Here is a 25,785-nt window from a genome sequence, read left to right as displayed (position 1 = left end):
AATGTATATGCTTTTTATATTCAGTTCAGCTGAACATTTTTCTAAATCTTTTCCGTATAATGTATTTCTTTTTTTTAATGGCAATGTAGGAATAAAGGTTGTAGGAATAAAAGTGTTTATTATTTGGCCAAATCCAAAAATGATGTATTCAGTGCAGCTCTATTAAAGGCCTTTAAAGGTGTTGTTCGCCTTTGAGCTAACTTTTATTTTGATGTAAAGGGTCGTATTCCGAGGCATTTTTTTATTATTTGTGGTTTTTGAGTTATTTACCTTTTTATTCAGCAGCTCTCTGCCATGCATTTTCAGCAAAATCCAAATTACCATAGCAACCATGCATTGATTTAAATAAGAGACTGGAATATCATCATCGTTTATTTATATAGCGCCGATAAGTGACGCAGTGAATATGAATAGGAGAGGGCCTGAATAAAAAGTAATAATAAGTAGCAATTAGGGATGTACTGAATCCAGGATTTGGTTCAGGTTTCGGACATTTTCAGCGGGATTCGGCCGAATCCTTGTGCCTTGCCCAACCGAATCACGTGAGTTTTCTGCCCCTAATTTGAATATGCAAATTAGGATTTGGTTTGGTATTCAGACGAATCTTTCACCAAGGATTCAGCCGAATCCCAAATAGTGGATTTGGTGCATCCCTAGTAGCAATAACAACTGTATTGCCTTACAAAGCATTTACAGTGGTGTGAAAAACTTTGCCCCCTTCCTGATTTCTTATTCTTTTGCATGTTTGTCACACTTAAATGTTTCTGCTCATCAAAAACCGTTAACTATTAGTCAAAGATAACATAATTGAACACAAAATGCAGTTTTTAAATGAAGGTTTACGTTATTAAGGGAGAAAAAAAAACTCCAAATCTACATGGGCCTGTGTGAAAAAGTGATTGCCCCCTTGTTAAAAAATAACTTAACTGTGGTTTATCACACCTGAGTTCAATTTCAAAGGTTATAAAGCCATTTCTAAAACTTTGGGACTCCAGCGAACCACAGTGAGAGCCATTATCCACAAATGGCAAAAACATGGAACAGTGGTGAACCTTCCCAGGAGTGGCCGGCCGACCAAAATTACCCCAAGAGCGCAGAGACAACTCATCCGAGAGGCCACAAAAGACCCCAGGACAACATCTAAAGAACTGCAGGCCTCACTTGCCTCAATTAAGGTCATTGTTCACGACTCCACCATAAGAAAGAGACTGGGCAAAAATGGCCTGCATGGCAGATTTCCAAGGCGCAAACCACTTTTAAGCAAAAAGAACATTAAGGCTCGTCTCAATTTTGCTAAAAAACATCTCAATGATTGCCAAGACTTTTGGGAAAATACCTTGTGGACCGACGAGACAAAAGTTGAACTTTTTGGAAGGTGCGCGTCCCGTTACATCTGGCGTAAAAGTAACACAGCATTTCAGAAAAAGAACATACCAACAGTAAAATATGGTGGTGGTAGTGTGATGGTCTTGGGTTGTTTTGCTGCTTCAGGACCTGGAAGACTTGCTGTGATAGATGGAACCATGAATTCTACTGTCTACCAAAAAATCCTGAAGGAGAATGTCCGGCCATCTGTTCGTCAACTCTGAAGCGAAGCGATCTTGGGTGCTGCAGCAGGACAATGACCCAAAACACACCAGCAAATCCACCTCTGAATGGCTGAAGAAAAACAAAATGAAGACTTTGGAGTGGCCTAGTCAAAGTCCTGACCTGAATCCTATTGAGATGTTGTGGCATGACCTTAAAAAGGCGGTTCATGCTAGAAAACCCTCAAATAAAGCTGAATTACAACAATTCTGCAAAGATGAGCCAAAATTCCTCCAGAGCGCTGTAAAAGACTCGTTACAAGTTATCGCAAACGCTTGATTGCAGTTATTGCTGCTAAGGGTGGCCCAACCAGTTATTAGGTTCAGGGGGCAATTACTTTTTCACACAGGTTTGGATTTCTTTTCTCCCTAAATAATAAAAACCCTCATTTAAAAACTGCATTTTGTGTTTACTTGTGTTATCTTTGACTAATAGTTAAATGTGTTTGATGATCAGAAACATTTTGTGTGACAAACATGCAAAAGAATAAGAAATCAGGAAGGGGGCAAATAGTTTTTCACACCACTGTATTTTTTAAGCTGGGGTCAGTGGCCCCCATTTAAAAGCTGGTAAGGGTCAGAAGACAGCAAGTAATTCAAAAAGTATAAAAAATAAATAAATAATGAAGACAAATTGAAAAGTTGCATAGATTTGGCCATTCTATAGCATATTAGGAACGAACTAAGGTGAACCCCCCTTTAAATATGGCTCTTCTTTCATACTATAAATTCCCAGACCAATCTTCATCGGGCCTGGACTGGCAATATGTAGACTGTCTATTGCATCTTATAGCTCCCTTTTGCATTTGCCGATCACTATTTACATAGTAACATAGTAAGTTAGGTTGAAACAAGACACACATCCATAAAGTTCAACCTTTTAAGTCTGTATATAACCTACCTGTTGATCCAGAGGAAGTCCAAAAACCCCATTTGAAGCCTCTCCCAAATTTCTTACTGTACGGCATATTCTATATGGGCCATACTAGTGCTCTATACAGTGGAAGAATGACCCCCTCCTCCCACAAATCTATTGGGCTGGTGGAGGGCTATTTGGGCCTTTTGTGTATTTGATTTGATGGCCTATTTTGAATCTCAATCTGGACCTAATCTCTGTATACTGTCTGGAGAACATATGAGAAGATGGGAATGATTCACAATACTGAGGGGTCAGAAGAAAAGCAGCATCAGCATAATTTCACTGTTTATTGTTTTATGTTTCTAGATCAAGACCATGACTGTGATTAACCTCTACATACCTCCACCTCAAAGAATATGAGACCCCCCTAACTTCAGAGAGGCCCCAATCTTCTATCCTTTCCCACCCTATCCTTTCCCCACTTTTCTCTCTCCAAGGAACTGTATAATTGTTACATGAATGTCACATCTGTTATTGATTTACAATAAATACATTTGTATTTCCTCATTCCCAAAATGGTTTGAAAGCTGCAAAAAGAAAGGCCCATGAATTTTTATGCTTGTCAAGTCATTGTTGGTTTCACTAGAAACATAAAACCAAGGAATGACCTTCTGTTTGGGACATTGTAGGGACACAATGTCTTGTTATTAACTTGTATGTATGTATATTTTTATTTGTATAGCGCTCCTTGAGGGCAAAGCACTTGACAGCAAAACAATAAATTAGTAGTAACAAACAAGGGGTCATTAAAGTAAAAAGTTACAAGTGCATTATTAGAAATACAATTCACATAAATAGAAAATATAATTACAATACAGATTAAGTGCTCCGTGTCAAGGAAACAAAAAGCTAGAGGACCCTACCCCGTAGGGCTTACAGTCTAAATGGGAGGGTAACATACAAACACAATTTGGAGGGGTTTTAAAGTGCTGTAGGTTACAGTTTGTTACACCGTTATATAAGTGCCAGTTCCCAGTTCAGGTGTTTGCCAGGTGCTCCCAGTCTTTCAGTTTAGTTTTAAAAACACTGACGGAGGATTCTCTCCAGAGCAATTCAGGAATGGCATTCCAAATATAAAAAGGTCGCAAGAGAGAAGGGTTTGATGCGGGAAACAGCGGTAGTAGTGGGGTGTGCAACCAAGCAGTTGCTCTGAGAGGAGCAGAGGTTTCGGCCAGGAACATAAAGAGAAACAAGAGATGAGATGTAGTCAGGTGGAGAGGAATGAAGGGCTTTGAAGGTTATGAGGAGGAAGCCATGATAAGGACTTCAGCAGGGAAGGGGCCTGTACCCTTTTGGATGAGAATTCTGGCAGCAGTGTTTAATACAGACTGTAGGGGGAGAGATGGGAGTTAGGGATGCCAATTAGTAGAAGGTTACAGTAATCTAGTTGGGATAGGATGAGAGCATGCATGAGTGTCTTGGCCGTAGGAGGTAATATAACGGGACGGATTTTGACAATATTGCGTAAGAAAAAGTGACAGGTTTTGACAGTGGTGTTAATATGATCAGAGAAGGAGAGAGGAGTGAAAGATTACCCCCAGACAGCATGCTGAGTTGACAGGGTTAACTTGTGATAATGTAAAAGTGAGTTGAACCTACTGATACGTGATCCATTGGTTCTGAGCCATTCAGCAGTGCCTGATGCAGAGCAGCTTCTATAAATGTCCTTTAGAGAGAACAAGACATTTTAAGTCATTTGGATGTGCTCATCTTATATGCACTGGGGAAATGTTCTGTGGTTGAGCATTTAAATAATTGAAGTATTTCTATTTTAAGCACTTGGTTCCGTTAAAATTGCAGCCTGTGCTGAAGCTGTCAATCTCAAGTCACTGAATGTGGAAGCTGGTAATAGAATACATACTATAAACCTGGATATCAAAGCAGGGAACGCAAATGTTGCCACATACTGTATGCAGAGAATTTCCTTTGTCGTCTATTGGGACTTGTCTTATGAACAGGAGTGGCCCTGCTGCAATCTGCATTATTATTCCTGTGAGACTCTTCTACTGCTACAGATATCTATAGAATCCCACTCCAAACATATATTCTTTATTCAACTGTGCATTTATTTTCTCATACAATCTCTAATAGAGCTTTCTAATGAATGTGCAGTAATATTTTTTTTTTTTATGTAGAACTCTCCCTAGTTATAGTCAATAAAGGTGTCCTTGCAGATTCTGCCTTGTACTAGAGCTTCATTGTTACTGCCCCTGTAATACACACAAAGTCAACTTTCAAATATACAGGTATGGGTCCTGTTATCCAAAATGCTCTGGACCGGGGGTTTTCCGGATAACGGATCTTTCCGTAATTTGGGTCTTCATGCCTTAAGTCTACTACAAATTCATTTAAACATTAAATAAACCCAATATTCTGGTTTTGCTTACAAGAATTAATTATATCTTAGTTGGGATCAAGTACAAACTACTGTTTTATTATAACAAGAGAAAAGGAAATCATTTTAAAAAATTTGGATTATTTGGCTAAAATAGAGTCTACGGGAGACAGCCATTCCGTAATTCGGAGCTTTGTGGATATTGGGTTTCCGGATAAGGGATACTATACCTGTGTGTGTGTGTGTGTGTGTGTGTATATATATATATATATATATATATATATATATATATATATATATATATATATATATATATATATATATATATATATATATATATATATAAAATTATTGAAAAGGCCTGCACTCCATTTCTTGCAAAATTCTAATTCTTTTTATTGTGTACACAATAAAAAGAATTAGAATTTTGCAAGAAATGGAGTGCGGGTCTTTTCAATAATTATATACATAAAGCTTTGGACCTTGCACCCAAACTAAACTAAACAAGTCCGGTTTTTGTGTGCGGCTGCTACAAGTGGACTATATATATATATATAGTTGAATTATAAAGTCAGTTAAATAGCAATTCAGACGGTTTTCAAGGCCTAACCTCTCACTATAAGGATGATGCTTGTTAAAGGGGATCTGGTGTATCCAGGTAGTTCAATCTGGCCTATGGCCCATGTTTAAGTGGGAGCGAATTATCATATTAAAGGGGTGGTTCACCTTTAAGTTAACATGTAGTATGTCCAATTTATTTGCAATTGATCTTCATTATTTATATTTTATCTTTTTGGGGTTATTTGCCTTTTTCTTTTCACTCTTTCCAGTTTTCAAATTTGGGTCACTAACCCCATCTAAAAAACAAATGTTCTGTAAGGCTACAAATGTATTGTTATTGCTACTTTTTATTACTCCCTTTCTATTCTGGCCTCTCCTATTCATTGTCTAGTCTCTTATTCAAATCAGTGCATGGTTGCTAGGGGAATTTGGACCCTAACAACCAGATTGTTTAAAATGGACGATTCTCAGGGCTAAAAATCAATTGGGAAAAATCAAGCATACTCTCTATTGACACCAACATCAACCCCAACTTAATTCCCCCCACCCCACTAGTCTGGGTGGATTTGTTCAAATATATTGGCATTGTGGTACAAATGAATTTAGATGCCTTTATACCCTCTAATCTCGAACTGATCCTTTCCACTATGAAAGATAAGCTGAAAGTGTGGGCTAACCTACCTATTTCTATTTGGGGCAGGATCAATCTTCTAAAAATGATATTTCTCCCTAAGTTCTTCTACATCTTTCACAATTCCCCTGTTCCCATCCCCCGCCCCTTCTTTACCTCTGTTGATACGGCCCAAACATCGTTTCTCTGGGCAAACAAGCCCCCTAGGTTTGCTAGAGCCAAACTGCGAGCTCCTGTTGCTGAAGGGGGATTGGGACTCCCGCATTGGTATTTTTATTCATTGGCAGCTCAGATCTACTATATACTGTACATTGGTGGCTTAATCCAGATCCATATAATCCGAACTTCCCAATACAGGCCACTTTGGCAAGCTCAACAGAGTCACTTTCATATATCCCATTTCGCAAATCTCCCGATTTACACACAACCCACCCAGTTATAATCACCCCATACAAAGCGTGGATGGCAGTACTTAAAGTTTGCCACATAGCATCACCCCTCCTGTCGCCTCAGTTACCCCTATGGGGGAATTCCTTTCTCCCACATCTGCAGCACATAGCGGAGTACAAAATATGGCCACAATGGGGTCTATGTACACTTGGGGACTTGGTTAGGGAAGGAGTGGTATGCCCCAGGACCGAAATCAAACATGTCCAAATCCAGGAGCCTCTTCGCTGGTTCTCCGATTTCCATCTTCGACAGGCCGCCACTACCCAATTTCAAGGGAACGATATGAACCTTACAACCTCTAAGATAGAATCAGCCCTTAGAGCCCCCACCACCAAGAAACCAGGCTGTACTCGATTCTCCTAGCTACTATTAAACCTCCATTTAACGCAGCGGGTGCAGTTTGGACCAGAGACATCCAAGGGTTGGAGGATGAGGACTGGGAAGAGGCAACTGATAGGGCCTATGACTACCTTGTCTCAACCAGAGATAGACTGATTCAGTTCAAGATCCTACATAGACTCCACTTAACCCCAAATAGGCTGTTCTGTATGAACAGACTCGACTCACCACAGTGTCCTAAATGTAGGACCTCAGAGGCATCTTACCTACACCTCATCTGGTCATGCCCCCGAATCCAAACCTTCTGGTCTCAGGCTCTCAACTATATTCAGGACAAAACTGCACTTCCTAAAATAATAACCCCTCAGGTATGCATTCTTGGTGTAATAGATGACGTCACCCCAAGGTCGGTCAGGAGAATACTTTTCAGTACATTATTATTCTATGCCAGGAAATCCTCCTGAATTGGATGTCCCCCCAATCCCTTACATTTAATGGCTGGTTGAACTTGTTAAAAACAGCACTCTCCCTAATACAACTTACTTATACTGCAAGAGGGTGTCCACAGAAGTATGATCTGGTATGGAGAGACTGGCGGGAAGCCACAGAGGAGCCTTAGGGGCAAATTCACTATGCGCCGAAGCGCCTAACGCTAGCGTCAATTCGCTAGCGTTGGGCATTTTCGTTACTTCGCAAATTCACTAACGGACGCTGGCGTAACTTCGCTAGTGTAACTTTGCACCCTTACGCCTGGCGAATTTGCGCAAAGGACGTAACTATGCAAATTCACTAACGCGCATTGTTCTGAACGTTACCTTTTACGCTAGACTTCCTTCGCCACCTCAGACCAGGCGAAGCGCAATAGAGTAGATTGGGATTTCTTCAAAAAAAGTTAATAAATTTTCTAAGTCCCAAAAAGACCCATTTTTTCTATACTATGGGTGATAGGCTGAAAAAGATCAAAACATTTTTTGGGGCTCCCCTCCTTCCCCCCTACATTTCCTAACTCATGGCAACTTAACTATACAGTGGGCACATGTGTAGGGCAAAATAAAAATTTTATTTGATGTTTTGAAGGTTTCCCAGGCATTTGTAGTGCTGCTACATATTCCTCCATTGAAATTTGAATTTGGCGCCGTATGCAAATTAACCATCGCTAGGGTAACTTCGCTTAGCGAATCAACGCTAGTACAACCTTACGCTACCCCTGAGCGCAACTTCGGATGTAAGTGAAATTGAGGAGCGCTGGCGAAACTACGCCTGGCGAAGTGCGGCGAAGTTATACCTGGCGCAACTATGAATCTTAGTGAATGTCCCACATAATGTCAGGGAGGGAAAGCAAACAGTGGTATACCTATCTATACCATTTATTCAAGAGGACTAGGGGTCGCAAAACAGAAGTATAACTGAATTAAAGTGTATACCAATGTACATGATCCAAATAATATTAAATGCTTATGCTGTACTGTCATAACTACAAAATGATGAAACCACGCATTATATAACGTCTGTTTATTGTTATAAAATGCAAAATAAAAACCTTTTTTAAAAAAAAAAGTTAACTCAAAGTTGAACAACCCCTTTAAGGCATAATGCATATTATTTATAAATCCGGTATTTCCCCTGTAAGTGATATAAATTCTATAAGACGTTTTGTGTTCAGTCCGTTATTGGGTTGGTTTTTGTCAGAGATTTCGGTTGAGGTCAGGGAACCTGTGTACCCTACATGTAAATGGATTGGTAGACATGGAGATAATCTGTCTGTAAATGTGGTTTTTAGAAGATTATCATAAATTATATGAGGTATCACTTCTTTCCCAGCTTCACAGACTTTTTGATTTCTGGTAGGTGAGTGTGTGTTTGATTGGGCTTGAACCCATCCTTTACTAACTTGCTTCCCACTGACGTTAAACTACATCTCCCAGCATCCCTAGCAGCTAGCTATAAGTCGCAGTACAAAGCAGCTGTAAGGCCAGCGGTTGGATCCAGGATAAGAATGATAAGATATGTCCAGGCCAGTGTGTACACAAATGAACATTTATTACCCGGCCATGTAAACACAGTACTTAAATGTTGTTTTTATAGTTTGTCTTTTCTTGACCTTATAATCACTATTCAGGCCAGTGAATGACTTGATCCCCAGCAGATGTGGCTTGTGTGCTTTTGCTTTTGGGTGTGTGGTTTGTCACGAAGCCGCTTGCGGGACACAGAGCTTCCTTTGTCATTGGGATGATTCCGTCAGTGACTTGGGTTCCACACACTCTATTCATGTCTGTCTCTGCCTGTCACATATTCTTCTGTGTCTCTGTCATACATACACAGAATCATCACAGATCTGCCCCGTGCTACAGTCAGGTGAGGGCAAATGCACATTATTATAGGCAGTGAAATGTACTGTTATCTCTCACACATATACTCATCCTCATTAACTCCTGGTGCAGTGGAGTTTGCACTTTCAGCATTGCAGGCACGTATATATATATATATATATATATATATATATATATATATATATATATATATATATATATATATATATATATATATATATATATATATATATATGCACCAAATCCATTATTTTTCATTCAGCCGAACCCCGAATCCTTTGCGAGAGATTCAGGCGAATACTGAATCCGAATTTGCAGATTAGGGGTGGGAAGTAGGAATGCACTGAATCCACTTTTTTGGATTTGGCCGAACCCCCAAATCCTTGGCGAAAGATTCGGCCGAATATCGAACCGAATCTGAATCCTAATTTGCATATGCAAATTAGGCGTGGGAAAACATGTTTACTTCCTTGTTTTGTGACAAAAAGTGACGTGATTTACCTCCCCACCCCTAATTTGCATATAGGATTCGGATTCGGTTCGGCCTGGCTGAATCCGAATCCTGCTGAAAAAGGCCTAATCCTGGCCGAATTCCGAACCGAATCCTGGATGCGGTGCATCCCTAGTGGGAAGGGGAAAACATTTTTTACTTCCTTGTTTTGTGACAAAAAGTCACACGATTTACCTCCCCGCCCCTAATTTGCATATGCAAATTAGGATTCGGATCTGTGATTGCTGAACTTTAGGTTGTTAAAGGAACAGTAACATCAAAAAATTAAAGTGTTTTAAAGTACAGGTATGGGATCCGTTATCCGGAAACCCGGTTTCCAGAAAGTTCCGAATTACGGAAAGGTCATCTCCCATAGACTCCATTTTATCAAATTAATCCAAATGTTAAAGATGTTTATCCTTTTTCTCTGTAATAATAAAACAGTAGCTTGTACTTGATCCAGACTAAGATATAATCAGTGTCAGACTGGCACACCGGGATACCAGGAAAACTCCCGGTGGGCCCAGGTGTCAGTGGGCCTCTTGCTTCTAACTATTTGGCCTTTTTCATGGTCATTCCTTCATTTCTTTAAGAGAACAAAGATGTTAAATAATGGAAGAATAGAGTATAGTATGTAGAGAAAAGAGACTAGGAGAATTGAGTGAGGTTCCAATAGTTTAGAATATGGGCCCTCAGCCTAAGGTTTTCTGGTGGGCCCCTGGCATCCCAGTCCGACTTTGGCTATAATTAATCCTTATTGGAGGCAAAACCAGCCTATTGGGTTTATTTAATGTTTAGATGATTTTCTGTTGAACTTAAAGGACAGTAACACCAAAAAAAGGTAAAAGCATTTTAAAGTAATAAAAAATATAATGTACTGTTGTCCTGCATTGGGAAAAATTATGTTTCTGCTTTAGAAAGACTACTATAGTTTATATAAACAACTTGCTGTATGGCCATGGGTGCAGCCATTTAAGCTGAAAAGGAGAAAAGGCCCAGGTTACATAGCAGATAACAGATAAGATCTGTAGTAGAATACAATGAATGTTATCTGCTAAGTAACCTAATCCATGAATCCCCATTGCTACACAGCAGTTTATTTATATAAACAATAGTAGTGTTTCTGACACAAACACACCAGTTTTACCAGTGCAGGGCAATACTACATTATATATTAATCTCGGTTGAAGTTCCTTTAAGGCATGAATATCCAAATTACGGAAATATCCATTATCCAGAAAACCCCAGGTCCCGAGCATTCTGGATAACAGGTCCCATACCTGCAGTAAAAATATAATGAAGATTTGCCCTGGTAAAACTGCTCTGTTTGCTTCAGAAACACTACTATTGTTTATAATAAGCTGCTGTGTAGCAATGGGGGCAGCCATTCAAAGGAGAAAATGCTCAAGTTACACAGCAGATAAGCTCTGTAGAACATAATGGTATTATCTGTTATCCACTATTTAACCTGTGCCATATAGACTTTTTTCAATTTCTGCCATTCCGCTGTAGTAGTTTTTCTGAAGCAAACGCATCAGTTTTACCAGTGCAGGGCAAAACTACATGATATTTTCATTACTTTAAAACACTTTAATTTTTTGCTGTTCTGTTCTTTTAATTCTTGCGAGTGGGGCCCTCTGATACTATTCTGTTATTTAAACCCCCCCCTTCTTTTTTTTTTTTAAAAGTCACTGTAAGGCTTTTAGTGTAGTTTTTAACAATCAATTGTAGAATATGGAGAAAGTGTCTCCAGTTGCCATGTAATTAGACGGAAGTTTATTGTAAAAATGTTGAACTAGATCAGGAATAGTATTGAAATCCAGCTCTTTGTGCTTGTGATCGTGTATAGCACAGCTCTGACCTTTATACCAGCACTGGCTGAATGAGTCTTCTGATAGTACAAGCTGACTTGAGGAACAGATGAATAATCCGTGAACAGCAGCCGGCTTCTGCAGCCTGGACAGCAATGCAGTTTCTTCTGCTGCACTAACCTTATAAGGGGCAGTAATGCTTAAAGGGATGTCTTATCTGCTGATTCTTAGATTGTCTACCCAGCATACATCATGCAAAATTATAATACTGAGTTTAAGAACTGATTCAAAATATACAGTACACATAGAATAGAAATGTCACAATATAAGGCTGATTAGTAATTAATACAGATAATTAATACATGGCAGCACAGAAACCAGTGCAATTAGCATCAGAATTTAATAATCAGCCTTATAGCATCAGCTTATATTACAGGCCAACCTCATTTTCTGCTTGATAATTTGCGACAGCCCCTAAGCTTAGCTTCTCAACAGCTGCTCAGAGCCCACTGAGCATGTGAGTGTCACAGACACTTTCCAAGATGGTGACCCCCTGTGACAAGTTTGAACTCCTAGATCATTGCTGCTATTGAGAAGCTAAAACTTTAAGCTAATGCAATAAGTTTAGTATGTAAAATTTCACATTTTTATCCATATTCAGTTTTAGGGTTTAGTTCTCCTTTAAAGGGGTAGTTCACCTTTAAATTAGACAATATTGTGATGTAGACAGGGATATTCGGAGACAATTTTCAATTGGTCCTCATGTTTTAATTTTTTTTTTGTGATTTTTAAATTCTTTAACTTTTTGTTTAGCAACTCTCCCATTTAGAATTTCAGTAGCTATCTGGTTGGTAGGGTCCAATATACCCTTGGAATCAAGCAATGGTTTGAATGAGAGACTGGAATATGAATGACAGAGGGACTGAATAGAAAGATGAGGTATAAAAAGTAACAATAACATTTAGGGATGCACTGAATCCACGATTTTGGATTTGGCCGAACCCTCGAATCCTTTGTGAAAGAGTCGGCCGAATATCGAACTGAATCTGAATCCTAATTAAACATTTTTACTGCCTTGTTTTGTGATAAAAAGTCACGCGATTTCCCTCCCCTCCCCTAATTTGCATATGCAACTTCAGATTCGGTTCGGCCGGGCAGAAGGATTCTGCCGAATCTGAATCCCGCTGAAAAAGGCTGAATCCTGGCAAAATCCCGAACCGAATCCTGGATTCGGTGTATCCCTAATAACAATAAAATTGGTGCCTTACAGAGTAATAGGGTTTTTGGCTGCCCGGGTCAGTGACCTCCATATAAAAGCTGGGAATAGGCATACGAATAAGGCAAATTATTCAAAAATGATTTAAAGGAGAATTCAACAGTTTTCCAAAAAAAAACCTACCCCCCCACCCCATGTAGACCCCCAGCCTTGCTGCCCCCGGGGAAATGCCCCTAACTTTATACTTACCCCTCGGCGCAGATTCAGGCGTCAGAGTTCACTGCAGCCATCTTCCGGGTCTTTGGTAAGCTGAGTGGAAGATCGGCGAAGTGGCGAATGCGCAGTTGGAGCAATTTATCCGGTTTTTGAGAACTGCACATGCGTCCATGTAGACGGAAGTTGCCGAAGCGCCAGAAGAAGACACCAAGACCTGGAAGGTGACTGCGGTGAACTACGATGCTTGTATCTGCACCAAGGGGTTAGTATAAAGTTAGGGGCATTTCTCTGGGGGGCAGCTAGGCTGGGGGGAAGGAGGGAGTGGGGGTCTACGTTTCTACATTGGGTGGGGGGTAAGGTTTTTTTTGGAAAACTGTTGAATTCTCCTTTTGAAACAATTAAACAGGAAGATCAACTGAAAACTTGCTGAGTATAGGCCACTCTATAACATAGTCAAAGTTAACATAAAGTTGATACATCCCTTGAACAGCCCTTTGGTCGTTCATTCTATTTCTCTTCATTCTTAGGGGCATATTTATGAAAACGTGAAGTTAGGGATCTTCACAGTCATCTAGAGTGAAATTCCACCACTCTCCATTCATTTCTATGGCATTCTGAAAGGCATATTTATCAAAGGGTGAACTTTGACTTTCATCCATTGATAAATACTCTTTTAAAAATGCCTAAGCCTTTTGTGCCCATGTTCGAGAACATGTTTTAAGCATATGTATCAGTTTTAATACAATACAGGCATGGGACCTGTTATCCAGAATGCTCGGGATCTGGGATTTTCCGGCATTGGGGTCTTAAAGTAAATTGGATCACCTTACCTCAAGTCTGCAAAAATAACATTTAAACATTAAATAAACCCTGTAGGGTTGTTTTGCCTTCAATAAGGATTAATAATATCTTAGTTTGGATCAAGTACAAGGTACTGTTTTATTATTAAAGAGAAAAAGGAAATGTTTCAGCATTTTGACTTGATTTGATTATAATGGAGTCTATAACAGATGACCTTACTGTAATTTGGAGCTTTCTGGATAATGGGTTTCCATGTTGCAGATCCCATACCTGTACAATTATGCCTTTCCGTTCAGAAAAACTTTACTTGGGTCAGTGACACCTGGAACCAGAACGTTGCTGTTGCTGCATTTTAATTACTGTTCATTTTGTTACTTATCTTTTTTTCCTTTTCAAACCAATGTTTTCATGGGTACATGGGGCTCTAACAAAACAGCATCAGTTCTGAACTGCAGGGAAAAAAACACTCCTTTGGAACAGAGCTGTTTAGAAAATATTGCGCCCTAGATTTTTTCGTGTAGCTGAGGTTGCTGGCAGAGGACAATAGGGACTATCCGTCCTTCAGAGATTCAGGTTATAATGATTCCTCGAGCAAAATGAGCCAGTGATTTTCCCATAAGCTAGAATTGAATGGCACAAGATGAAAAAAAAAAAATCAGCTTGTGAGATACTTTATTCCTGGGAGGACCCAGCAGTGCAGATACATACCTGTGAAAGATAATCAGTAAACGCTACATTCTGTTGGCCAAATAAATTGGCCTCTTTTTTCCCCCACAGTCATGCACTTTTGTCTTGTTTCCTTAAAGGATTCTGTCATGATTTTTATGATGTATTTCTTATTTCTAAATGACCCTGTTTACACTGCAAATAATTCACACATTATAAAATTTAATTCCTGAACCAGCAAGTGTATTTTTTTTAGTTGTAATATTGGTGTGTAGGCGCCATCTCAGGTAATTTTGCCTGGTCGTGCTTTCAGAAAGAACCAGCACTTTAGGATGGAACTGCTTTCTGGCAGGCTGTTGTTTCTCCTACTCAATGTAACTGAAAGTGTCACAGTGGGACCTGGAATTTATTATTGAGTGCTGTTCTTAAATGTACCAGGGAGCTGCTATCTGGTTACCTTCCCATTGTTCTGTTGTTAGGCTGCTGGGGGAGAAAGGGAGGGGGTGATATCACTCCAACTTGTAGTAAACAGTGACTGAAGTTTATCAGAGCACAAGTCACATGACTTGGGGCAGCTGGGAAACTAACAATATGTCTAGCTTTCATTACTTAAATATAAAAAAAATCAATTTGCTCTTTTGAGAAACGGATTTCAGTGCAGAATTCTGCTGGTGCAGCACTATTAACTGATGTGTTTTGAAAAATTTTTTTTCCCATGACAGTATCCCTTTAACCCCTCGGGCATCAGAGAACGTCCAGTGCTAGAATTGTCTTGCTAATTTGTTCTTGTCTGGCGCTGGCCTGCTAGAGCCTAATATCGGACGCATTCCTTATACTCCTTATCTCCACGTTCTGCTCGCTTCCAAGCACCTTATTAGCAGCAGATAAAAAGCCTGCGTATATTGGAATGTGTGCTTGTTCATATTGTGCAGCATTGGCCAGTGCAGTTCTCTTGGGCTGATATCTGTCAGCCGTGCATGTACCCGCAGATAAATATAGACTGTGTGCAAGTTGTAGTTGTGATTACACAGTCAGGCTAAAAATTACCCCTTTCATACCTCTGCTGCAAAACAGTGGGTGTGATTCGGACATTAACACACAGATGCTGCAGAGATCGCTGTTAATAAATGAAGCCATAAGGCTGAGAGATTCGGGGATTATGCTCGTTTGGGGAACTGATATACAGTGGTGTGAAAAACTATTTGCCCCCTTCCTGATTTCTTATTCTTTTGCATGTTTGTCACACTTAAATGTTTCTGCTCATCAAAAACCGTTAACTATTAGTCAAAGATAACATAATTGAACACAAAATGCAGTTTTTAAATGAAGGTTTACGTTATTAAGGGAGAAAAAAAAACTCCAAATCTACATGGGCCTGTGTGAAAAAGTGATTGCCCCCTTGTTAAAAAATAACTTAACTGTGGTTTATCACACCTGAGTTCAATTTCAAAGGTTATAAAGCCATTTCTAAAGCTTTGGGACTCCAGCGAACCACAGTGAGAGCCATTATCCACAAATGGCAAAAACATGGAACAGTGGTGAACCTTCCCAGGAGTGGCCGGCCAACCAAAATTACCCCAAGAGCGCAGAGACAACTCATCCGAGAGGCCACAAAAGACCCCAGGACAACATCTAAAGAACTGCAGGCCTCACTTGCCTCAATTAAGGTCATTGTTCACGACTCCACCATAAGAAAGAGACTGGGCAAAAACGGCCTGCATGGCAGATTTCCAAGGTGCAAACCACTTTTAAGCAAAAAGAACATTAAGGCTCGTCTCAATTTTGCTAAAAAACATCTCAATGATTGCCAAGACTTTTGGGAAAATACCTTGTGGACCGACGAGACAAAAGTTGAACTTTTTGGAAGGTGCGCGTCCCGTTACATCTGGCGTAAAAGTAACACAGCATTTCAGAAAAAGAACATCATACCAACAGTAAAATATGGTGGTGGTAGTGTGATGGTCTTGGGTTGTTTTGCTGCTTCAGGACCTGGAAGACTTGCTGTGATAGATGGAACCATGAATTCTACTGTCTACCAAAAAATCCTGAAGGAGAATGTTCGGCCATCTGTTCGTCAACTCAAGCTGAAGCGATCTTGGGTGCTGCAGCAGGACAATGACCCAAAACACACCAGCAAATCCACCTCTGAATGGCTGAAGAAAAACAAATTGAAGACTTTGGAGTGGCCTAGTCAAAGTCCTGACGTGAATCCTATTGAGATGTTGTGGCATGACCTTAAAAAGGCGGTTCATGCTAGAAAACCCTCAAATAAAGCTGAATTACAACAATTCTGCAAAGATGAGTGGGCCAAAATTCCTCCAGAGCGCTGTAAAAGACTCGTTGCAAGTTATCGCAAACGCTTGATTGCAGTTATTGCTGCTAAGGGTGGCCCAACCAGTTATTAGGTTCAGGGGGCAATTACTTTTTCACACAGGTTTTTCTTTTCTCCCTAAATAATAAAAACCCTCATTTAAAAACTGCATTTTGTGTTTACTTGTGTTATCTTTGACTATCTTTGACTAATAGTTAAATGTGTTTGATGATCAGAAACATTTTGTGTGACAAACATGCAAAAGAATAAGAAATCCGGAAGGGGGCAAATAGTTTTTCACACCACTGTAGAGCAGCTAGTACTCTGTGATCAATCTCAGGCTTATGGAGACCACTGCTGCTTGCTGGGGGCGATCAAGTGTTGGCAGCTTCATAAGGGGACTTGGTAGGTGACATTAAATTTATATTGGGTGCCTCTGATCTTAGATATGAATGTTTTATTTAACTGCTTGTACTTTTCTGTGCATGATAGGTTTTGCTTTGCAATTCAATGAAGAAAAAAACGAATTATATTTAGTTTTAATTGTGTTTTTAGTTAATACTAAAAAGGAGTAGTGGTACTGGCATATACAGCTACATGCCTCCCAACTGTATTTTTCACGGGACAGAAAAATGTATCAAAGAGTGAAGTTAGTGATCACCACAGTCCTCTAGAGTCCGCCACTTTCCATTCATTTCTATGGGATTTTAAGAGTATTTATCAATGGGTTAAAGTTAAAGTTCATCCTTTGATAAATATGTCTTTCAAAATCCCATAGAAATGAATGGAGAGTGGCATCATTTCACTCTAGCGGACTGCGCAATCTCTTCACTCTTTGATAAATATACCCCAAAGTTTCTAACTCTACTTTTGGAAGAGAGCCCAGAATATGTGGCAAGTGCACTTTAATACTTTTGTAACAATTTAAGACAAGCAAAGAAGCGATTGTAACAATTTAAGATAAGCAGGTCTCTTGGGGAAACTATGACTAGCAGCTTAAATGTGTTCAGACTTTCATAAGTTGCACAATTTTGTAGAACGAACATGGTAATTTGGGGGGTATGGCCGCAAAAATGGGCGTAGTCAAAAGTGTTTGCTTCAGTCCGCGGCAAATCTTTTTGTCCCTCTTTCTATTTCTTGGGCCCACCAAAGAACCTTGCATTCACTCTCCCAAATAAGAGTTGGAAACAATGCCCAATGTTATATAGAAGTTATATAGGCTTATGGAATTATAGATGATTGGGGCCCATGGAACTCTGGTCCTGCAGGCTAGTCCAGCCTTGTCAGTAGTGTAAACAATTCTACATTTCTGCCCGTCTCTTTAACAGCTCAACGTGGTAGCTGTCATTTATATATGCATTATTATTTTTATATTTGCATAGGCAAGCAGATCCTAGAAAAGAACAAGACACTGTTATGCCATTGACATCTCATCCACATACTGAAAAAATTATTTTTACAATGTTATTTTTGTTTTAGACCTAACTAGTAGAAGCCTGTGATAGAAGTATATTGGGTTGTATCGCTGCTAATAATTGGCTAATTGGATCCTGTTTACATTTCCCACAGTGTGGGAATTCGATAGAGACCTTCGAGTAAATGATGTGCGGGCTGACCAGAAACCCAAGCGGGTTCAGGCCGGCTACCGCAAAAAATCTTCGGCTTGCCCCGCCCGCAGCCTCACACTGCCAGCTTTCAGCCCGTCATCTTATAGACTGGCTCCTACCCCTTTCATGACTTCACCATGGGACAGGTCAGGCGTGTGTCTATGAATAGAGGGGACAGAGTGGGCTGGTTTAGGGTTGGGAGGGTGCAGGGAGGTAAACTCGACCCGCAAATCTCTACATCGAGTGTGAGTTCCGCTGGGACAGGGACTGGTCATCATTCCTTGAAATTAAGCTTAGTTAAATTGGGAACCACTTATTACCATTCTTATTACACCCCCCAGACTCCCGATATTCCAATTTGACCCCCAGAGCTTTCCAAATTACACCCTCCATTCTACCTACCTAGTTTCCTTGTGATCTGCCAATGCAGACTTTAACCCTACCCTGTTATATCATCAGCAAAAAAGAGTTAGAGAGTGTATCCAGCCAGCGGTTCTTTAAAATCAATAAGCTTTATTCCATTGTGGTTAACAAATCGCCAAGTTTTTCTCGAGAATTCCAGCATAATTGTTGTTGTGCACTTGCGTTTGTGTCAAAATGCCTGTGTTATCTGAAGCAAGTTGCGTCTTACATTTGCAGAGTTGGGGTTTCATCATGTCGCTTGGAGTAAAAACAGCATTAAGCTGGCCGTAGATGGGGCGATAATATCGTACAAAACTAATTTTCATATGATATTCAGCGTGTGTATTGTGGGGGACGAGCCAACCGATATCGGCAGAAGACTTGGATGTCTATCGAGCTGGCCTGAAAATTTTGATTGGACGCCTTTGAAGGCACCCGAACATTAGTGCTGAATTCTATTGTTTCTCCCTGTATATCTATGTGTATTGAAACAAACAATCTTTACTGGAAAGATCGTAATTGTTACGTCTATGGCCACCTTTAGTCTGTGATTCTTCTTGGTGCCTACTGACACAACAGACTGTGGAAACCCTGGAATTACCACAACATTTAGGGTGGCGGTAGCTCCAAGGTTCCCCAGTGTCAGGCATACTTGTGCACAGTTCAGCAGAAAACGTAGGACAAGAGGTACTTAGTACAACTATATGAGTGCAGGGAGCATGTGTGGATGCAAGTACCTCTAATGAATAATTTGCGTCCATTTTAGTGCAACCACACTTGCGGTCGTAAATTCCTGTTCATCATGTGTATTTTTGCTGACGGGATGAGATGAGTCAGGCAACTGTATCAGTGGCGTAACTACCGGGGGGCCAGGGCCCGCACCCCCTCAGGGCCCCCGGCAGCTCACGGGCCACTGACTTTGACGGAGTTCCGGGTGTACGGAGGGGGGCCCAGCTGCACGTCCCGTGCCAGGGCCCGCCCCCTCTAGTTACGTTACTGAACTGTATGTAGAATAACAGGAGCTTCCTCTCAATCCAGAGAAGGTATTTCATCTCTGTTTCAGTTGTGGTGTTAACATACCTCCCAATGTTGCATGGCGGAAACTTTTTGACCACGCCCATTTTTGTGTCCACACCCCCTAATTACCATGTTCATTTTACAAAATTTCGCAGGTAATAAAAGTTTGAACATATTTCTGTGGTTTTCTTCAGTGATTACAGTTTAGCTAATAAAGGTGAATTGCCCTTTAAGCTGTGAGTCTAAAGCTGGCGATTGATGTAAAGATTTTTAAAAGATCCGATCAATATCGTGAGACCACGGTTATTTTTTGACCTGCCCGATCAATTTCCTGACAGATGTCGGACGAAAAATCATAACATGTTCGATCGTTCGAATCCCACTAACCGCACGATAATTTCGCAGGATTGGTCAGACTTCGGAAAAATTTATCATTCGTCAAGAAAAATCTTTGCATCTATGGGGAGTTTAACTTCTCCCAAGAGACCTGTTATCTTATATTGTTACAATTACTTATTTGCTTATCTAGATACATTTGAATTGTATACAAATGTATCTTATCTTCTATTGTGGCTGTTCTGTGCTCTCTGCCAAAAGCCAATTAAGTTAGAAACTTTGTTTCTGGCTGTTCAGTGTAGACAAAAACAGGACTTTCCAGTAAAAATGAGGAACTGCAGGTTGAGCTGTTAAAAGAGGGACTGTCCCTCTAAAAACAGGACAGTTGGGAGGTATGATGACCTTCACCTTCCCCTGTAGATTGTGGTTCTTGTGAGAGATTTGGGCCTATCTTGCATGTGTTTTTTTATAGAGAGGAATTTTTCCATGCTCTATTTGTTATGGCAACTAGATGGGTCCTGCTTGCTAGCATTGCCCACTGTTTAGCTGTTCTGAGAGGAGCAAATCCCGATGTCATTTAATGTATTACCCGCTTCTGATCACGTGAGAGAGAATTGGATAAAGCTGTTGTGTTTAAAGGATATTTGTATATAGCAAACCCCTGAATGCTCTGTAAATAAAGCAACATTTCTATTATGTATTTCTTTGCTATTATATGCTTTACAAACGATTGTGACCTGGTTTCTAACCTCACCTCTAAGTCGAGTCTGGCTATTGCAGGCTGATCTATGTGTCATTGCTTAATCATTTAAAGACCTTTAAATGAATAATTCATTACTTTACCTTACTGCAGTGTCATAACTGCACCAGGACTTGCAGCAGAAGCATAACAACAACAACAACAAGGTCAGCCTGGCTCTGACTCTTTTCCCATGCTTCTGTAACAAAAAAAATCCTTAAAGGGATACTGTCATGGGGAAATGCGAATTTGCACTACCGTTAGGCGCTTTAGTGAATTTGCCCCCAGGAGAGCAACTGCCCAATTAGAGGATAGTTGACATCTCTTCTAAATGTGAGCACAAGCCTGTAGCCTAGTGCTGTTTTTCATAGGTCCCATTGTCCTGCAGGATTGTCCAAGTATGGCTCCCAAGCCTGTTCTGCAGTTATTTCTACTACATCAGTTTGCTCCAAGCAGAGCCAGGCCAAGATGGCAGTTGGACCAGTCCCTGGATCAACTGGTAATATGAGTTATATTCCATAAGCCTCACTTGCTAAAAAGCCATCCAACTCCTTCTTAAAGCTATCTAATGTATCAGCCTGTACTACTGATTCAGGGAGAAAATTCCACTTCTTTACAGCTCTCACTGTTATTTTCTAAATATTTAGACTGAACCTCTTTTCTTCTAATCGGGATAGGTGACCTCCCCTCAGCTGGAAAGGCCTACTGGTAAATAATAGGGATGCATCCAATCCACTTTTTTGGATTCTGCTGAACCCCCGAATCCTACACAAAGATTCGCCCGAAATCGAATGCAAATATATGCAAATTAGGAGTGGGAAGGGGAAAACATTTTTTTACTTCCTTGTTTTGTGATAGTCATGTGATTTTCCTCCTGACCCTAATTTGCATATGCATATGCAAATTAGGATTCAGTTCGGCTGGGCAAAAGGATTAGGCTGAATCTGAATCCTGCTGAAAAAGGCTGAATCCTGAACCGAATCCTGAACCGAATCCTGGATTCAGTGAATCCCTAGTAAATAAACAGAGAGATTCCCTTATATATTTATACATAGTTTTCATATCACCCCTTAAGTGCCTCTTCTCCAGCATGAACAACCCAAGCTTGGCCAGAATGCTCGGGACCTGGAGTTTCCGGATAAGAAATCTTTCTGTAATTTGTATCTTCATACTTTAACTCTACTAAGGAATCATTTAAATATTACTTAAACCCAATAGGATTGTTCTGTATCCAATCAGAATTAACTATATCTTAGTTGGGATCAAATATAATGTACTGTTTTATTATTACAGGGAAAATGAAAATAATTTTTACAAATTAGAATTATTTGATTAAAATGGATTTAATGGGTAATTGCATTTCTGCAATTCGGAGCTTTCTGAATAACCGGTTTGCAGTTCCCATACCTGTAATCTGCTTTAACTCCCACTTATGTGTATATAAGATAAGCAGATAAGAAATGAAATGATATGGACTTGCAGTTTCCTATACCCACATACTGTACTCTACTATGTTAAATAAATGGAAGGTTAGCTATAGATAAATAGGCTTTTTCATTCCGAATCAGGTAGGGAAATATGCCCTGTAGACACTTGTTACCTTTTATGTTCCTTTATAACAAACACTAATAAGGGAAAATAACTCACTGTAAGTAAGCTTTAATGGGAATATTTTCATCACTGCAGTGGTTTCAGTTCTCTGTTTATTTTCCCAGTACTTAATTAGCCGCTGGCAAAATTGTGTGCCATTATGCTCTAGCTAGAAGCCAGAAGTGGCAGGTGAACGATTCTCTCTGGATCCGGTGCCAATATGTTTCCTTGTACAGCTGGCACAGATGGCAGCATCAGACAAAACCTTTACTTTTCCACAAGATGCATGGTGTCACTTGCAGGCAACATTAAGCCCACAGCCTGGCCTCCAGCCTGGGAATCCAATCTATGGAATCTCATGCATGGAATAACAGTGCCGGCCTTTGCTTTCTTTTCTCTAATGCAGCTTGAAAAGAAATGTAGCTGTGACTGTGCCGCAGCCTGGGATTTTTTATATGGCCAACTGACAGGTGCCCTGCTGGGAAATGCGGCCTCTTCATGCTTCATAGCACCAACTGAACACACACAGGGTTTATTTATTATATGGACAACGGTATTTTCTTCATAAGAAAGTTACAAAATGCTACAACTGCTCAGAAACTAGTAGCTAGGTGTTGTCTTCCACTGGAAGCCAGTAATTAAAGGTGTTTTTGGAATTTGCTTTATTTGACCACCCAAATGTTTATATCAGCCCCATGATTCAGCCACATGGGTGCCAGTGCAGAATTGTCATTTTGGGGCTACAGAGTTTAAATTGATGTACTAAGTGATTGCTGATATAACTTATTATTATCATCCTTTATATAGACCGTGTTGGACTGGAGTTTCTGGGCCCACTGGGGGCATCACCCACCGTGGTGGGACATCATGTGAAGGGCCCACCAACCCATCCACAGAGGCCCCATCCCTTTAGCAAACACAGCGGTGTGGTGGCTGTGCCCTTTGGGGCCAGTGGAAACCAGAATTTCATCCAGTGTCCCACTGTCCCAGTCTGACCCTGTATAGAACACCAACATATTCTGCTGTGCTTTCAGAGCACTTTAATAGGGTTGCCACCTTTTAGTTCTGGCACTACCGGCCAGTGATGTAGAGGGTGGGTGTGAGCCAGAGAGGGGCGGGGTTGTGCTGCTTTGGGGGCGGGTTGTGACATCTCAAGGGCGGGGTTGTGTTGTTTCGAGGCGGAGTCGGGAGACGGACCGGGGGCAGATCTGAGGGTCGGTAATATGTTGCCGGTAAATTTGTAATACCGGCCCCGGCCTTGGCTGATATTTTACCGGCTAGGCTGGTGAAATACTGGCCAGTTGGCAACCCTAACTGTAGAGCCTATAGCTCATTTACATCTGCAGATGCAGTGAACAAAGTGCAATTTTTCTTTTTTTCTGTAATGTAACATTTATCTCCAGAGGCAGTTGCGCTAACATTTTTGAAGTCCTGTTCCTAAATATGTCAGTTGAATTCCAACTATACCAAAATTACCATTACAAAGAAGCTGCCAAAACTGCTGGCAGTTAGTTCAGTAGTTAAATGATCTGGCTGGGAAATGTGCTGTCATTTCCACTATAGATACTACCAGCTTGGTGCAAAGAAGTTGGATGATCTCATGAGTCTTTTATTTAGGTGCATCTGTGTCTTGGAGCCACCCACTAATAAAATCAAAATATACCCCTTTGTCTTGCAGCTTCTCCAGTGGACGGATACATCAAGCCAACAGTCCAACCAGTTTCCAGCACACAGAGGGAAAAGGGGCCTCCCACGATGTTGCCCATTAATATCGACCCCGAGAGCAAGCCTGGGGAATATATACTCAAGAGTTTGTTTGCTAATTTCACTACCCAAGCAGAAAGGAAAATCCGTATCATTATGGCAGAGCCCCTGGTGAGTACAGAGTCCCTCGAAACACCAATATCCGCCTAAATAACCATGGCTAGTTCATAATTCCTCTTTGCACCATCCACCTGTGTTTATCCATGTGTTTGTATATATATTAGTATAGCTCAGTTTAGAATAGAATTATACAAACATTTGTTAAATTACAAAATGCAACATCCCTATATAATCTTTGGCTGTTGGGGATGCTGGAATTTGTTGTTGGAGGGCAGTCAAATCATTCTCCTGTACTGCTCATTATTCTAAGATGGGAATAGTTGACAGGATCTCCAATCCATTCATACCATTCATTGTTACACCCAACATTCATATGTATGAATATGTATTAATCTATGGCCCTCAAGACATCTGCTAATGTTTCTAATTATAAATTTGATAAGCACCACCACATCATGCCTTTTTGTGGTAGTATTAAGTCTTTAAATATGTGCATTTATCCCTTGTAAAAAGCTATTACAGCCCTTAAGCTGAGGAGACACTTTTCCATAGGTAATTCAACCAGTAAAAAGATGGCAGACTATGAAAAATATGATTGTAGGTAAATTGTTTGGGCCACTTTATTGGAATTACCTTGACATAGGTATAGGGAGGGTTAGCAATTTTATGCTAAAACACGTAGAGACTGTTTTATAAGTTGCCAAGAATGAATTCATGGTAAAACATGAACCAGTGAATTTGCTTTGATTATAAGTCCTTTATTTTTGTGCAACAATTGTGGCCACTATAATTTAATTGGCTGGGAGTGATGCTGCAGTTCCTCTGTAGTGTGTTCTTCCCAAACATCTCCCACTTTCCACTGAGCCACACCCAAAATCAAGGTCCCCTTTCTCCCAATCTGTTAGATCTCTCATGTTTGCTTCAGAAAGTCTAAGTAATGTGATGATTTTCATGATTAAATAGCAGAAATGCAAAGGAAAATAGCATGAGTATATATGGGCGACACATATGTAGTTGAGATTTTTTTACTTTCAAACACCCATTTTTTTATTAAATTGCCCTTGTATTTACATCTGATATCCAAAGGGGCTATGGCAAACTATGGGATTATGCATAGACAGTGTGGAAAGACCATCTTCGAAGATATGATATTTTTTTAGATGAGATTTTGTTATCATTCTGTCCAAGGGCGGCTGTGTTGTACCAATTCACTCAGCTGCTGAGATCCATTGTTTAGTCAGACAAAGGACCTTGCAATTGCACAAATGAATTTAGGCCCGATTTATATCATCAGTTAAAGGGCAAGACTCAACTAAATATAGGCTTGACCTCTTCTCTAGGATTGATTTAGCTTTTGTAACTACAGATATCCTTTCCCTTATTGATAAAGTGCAGTTCCTAGCACATATCCTCTCTGGCCACTCCCCACTCCATTTTCCCTTCAATGTCAACCCCAAGAAGCTCTAGAATGTGGAGATTAAGCCCTCTTTGGCTGACCAACAGCCTAGTACAGGCAGCTAACTCTAAAGGGATATTCAAATTACTGGACATCAAACACAAACAAAAAAAGCTCTCCTTTATCAATCTCAGAGGTACTTTGAAATGGGA

At 40.3% G+C, this 25,785-nt stretch overlaps 1 protein-coding gene across 6 annotated transcripts in view; it reads left to right on the top strand.

Annotated features, from left to right (window-relative positions):
* Positions 1-25,785, top strand: part of fry.L (FRY microtubule binding protein L homeolog) — a 266,400-nt gene that overhangs the window by 126,523 nt on the left and 114,092 nt on the right. For all 6 annotated transcript variants that reach the window (XM_041580759.1, XM_018244667.2, XM_018244668.2 and 3 more), the window contains 1 exon segment: positions 24,032-24,228. In XM_041580759.1, coding sequence (XP_041436693.1) covers positions 24,109-24,228 — 120 coding nt within the window. In that variant the 5' untranslated portion in view covers positions 24,032-24,108.

The sequence above is a fragment of the Xenopus laevis genome, chromosome 2L, assembly GCF_017654675.1.
Source record: "Xenopus laevis strain J_2021 chromosome 2L, Xenopus_laevis_v10.1, whole genome shotgun sequence".
Taxonomy (NCBI): domain Eukaryota; kingdom Metazoa; phylum Chordata; class Amphibia; order Anura; family Pipidae; genus Xenopus; species Xenopus laevis.
The sequence above is the reverse complement of the archived record's forward strand: the minus strand, read 5'-3'. Positions and strand labels throughout refer to the sequence as shown.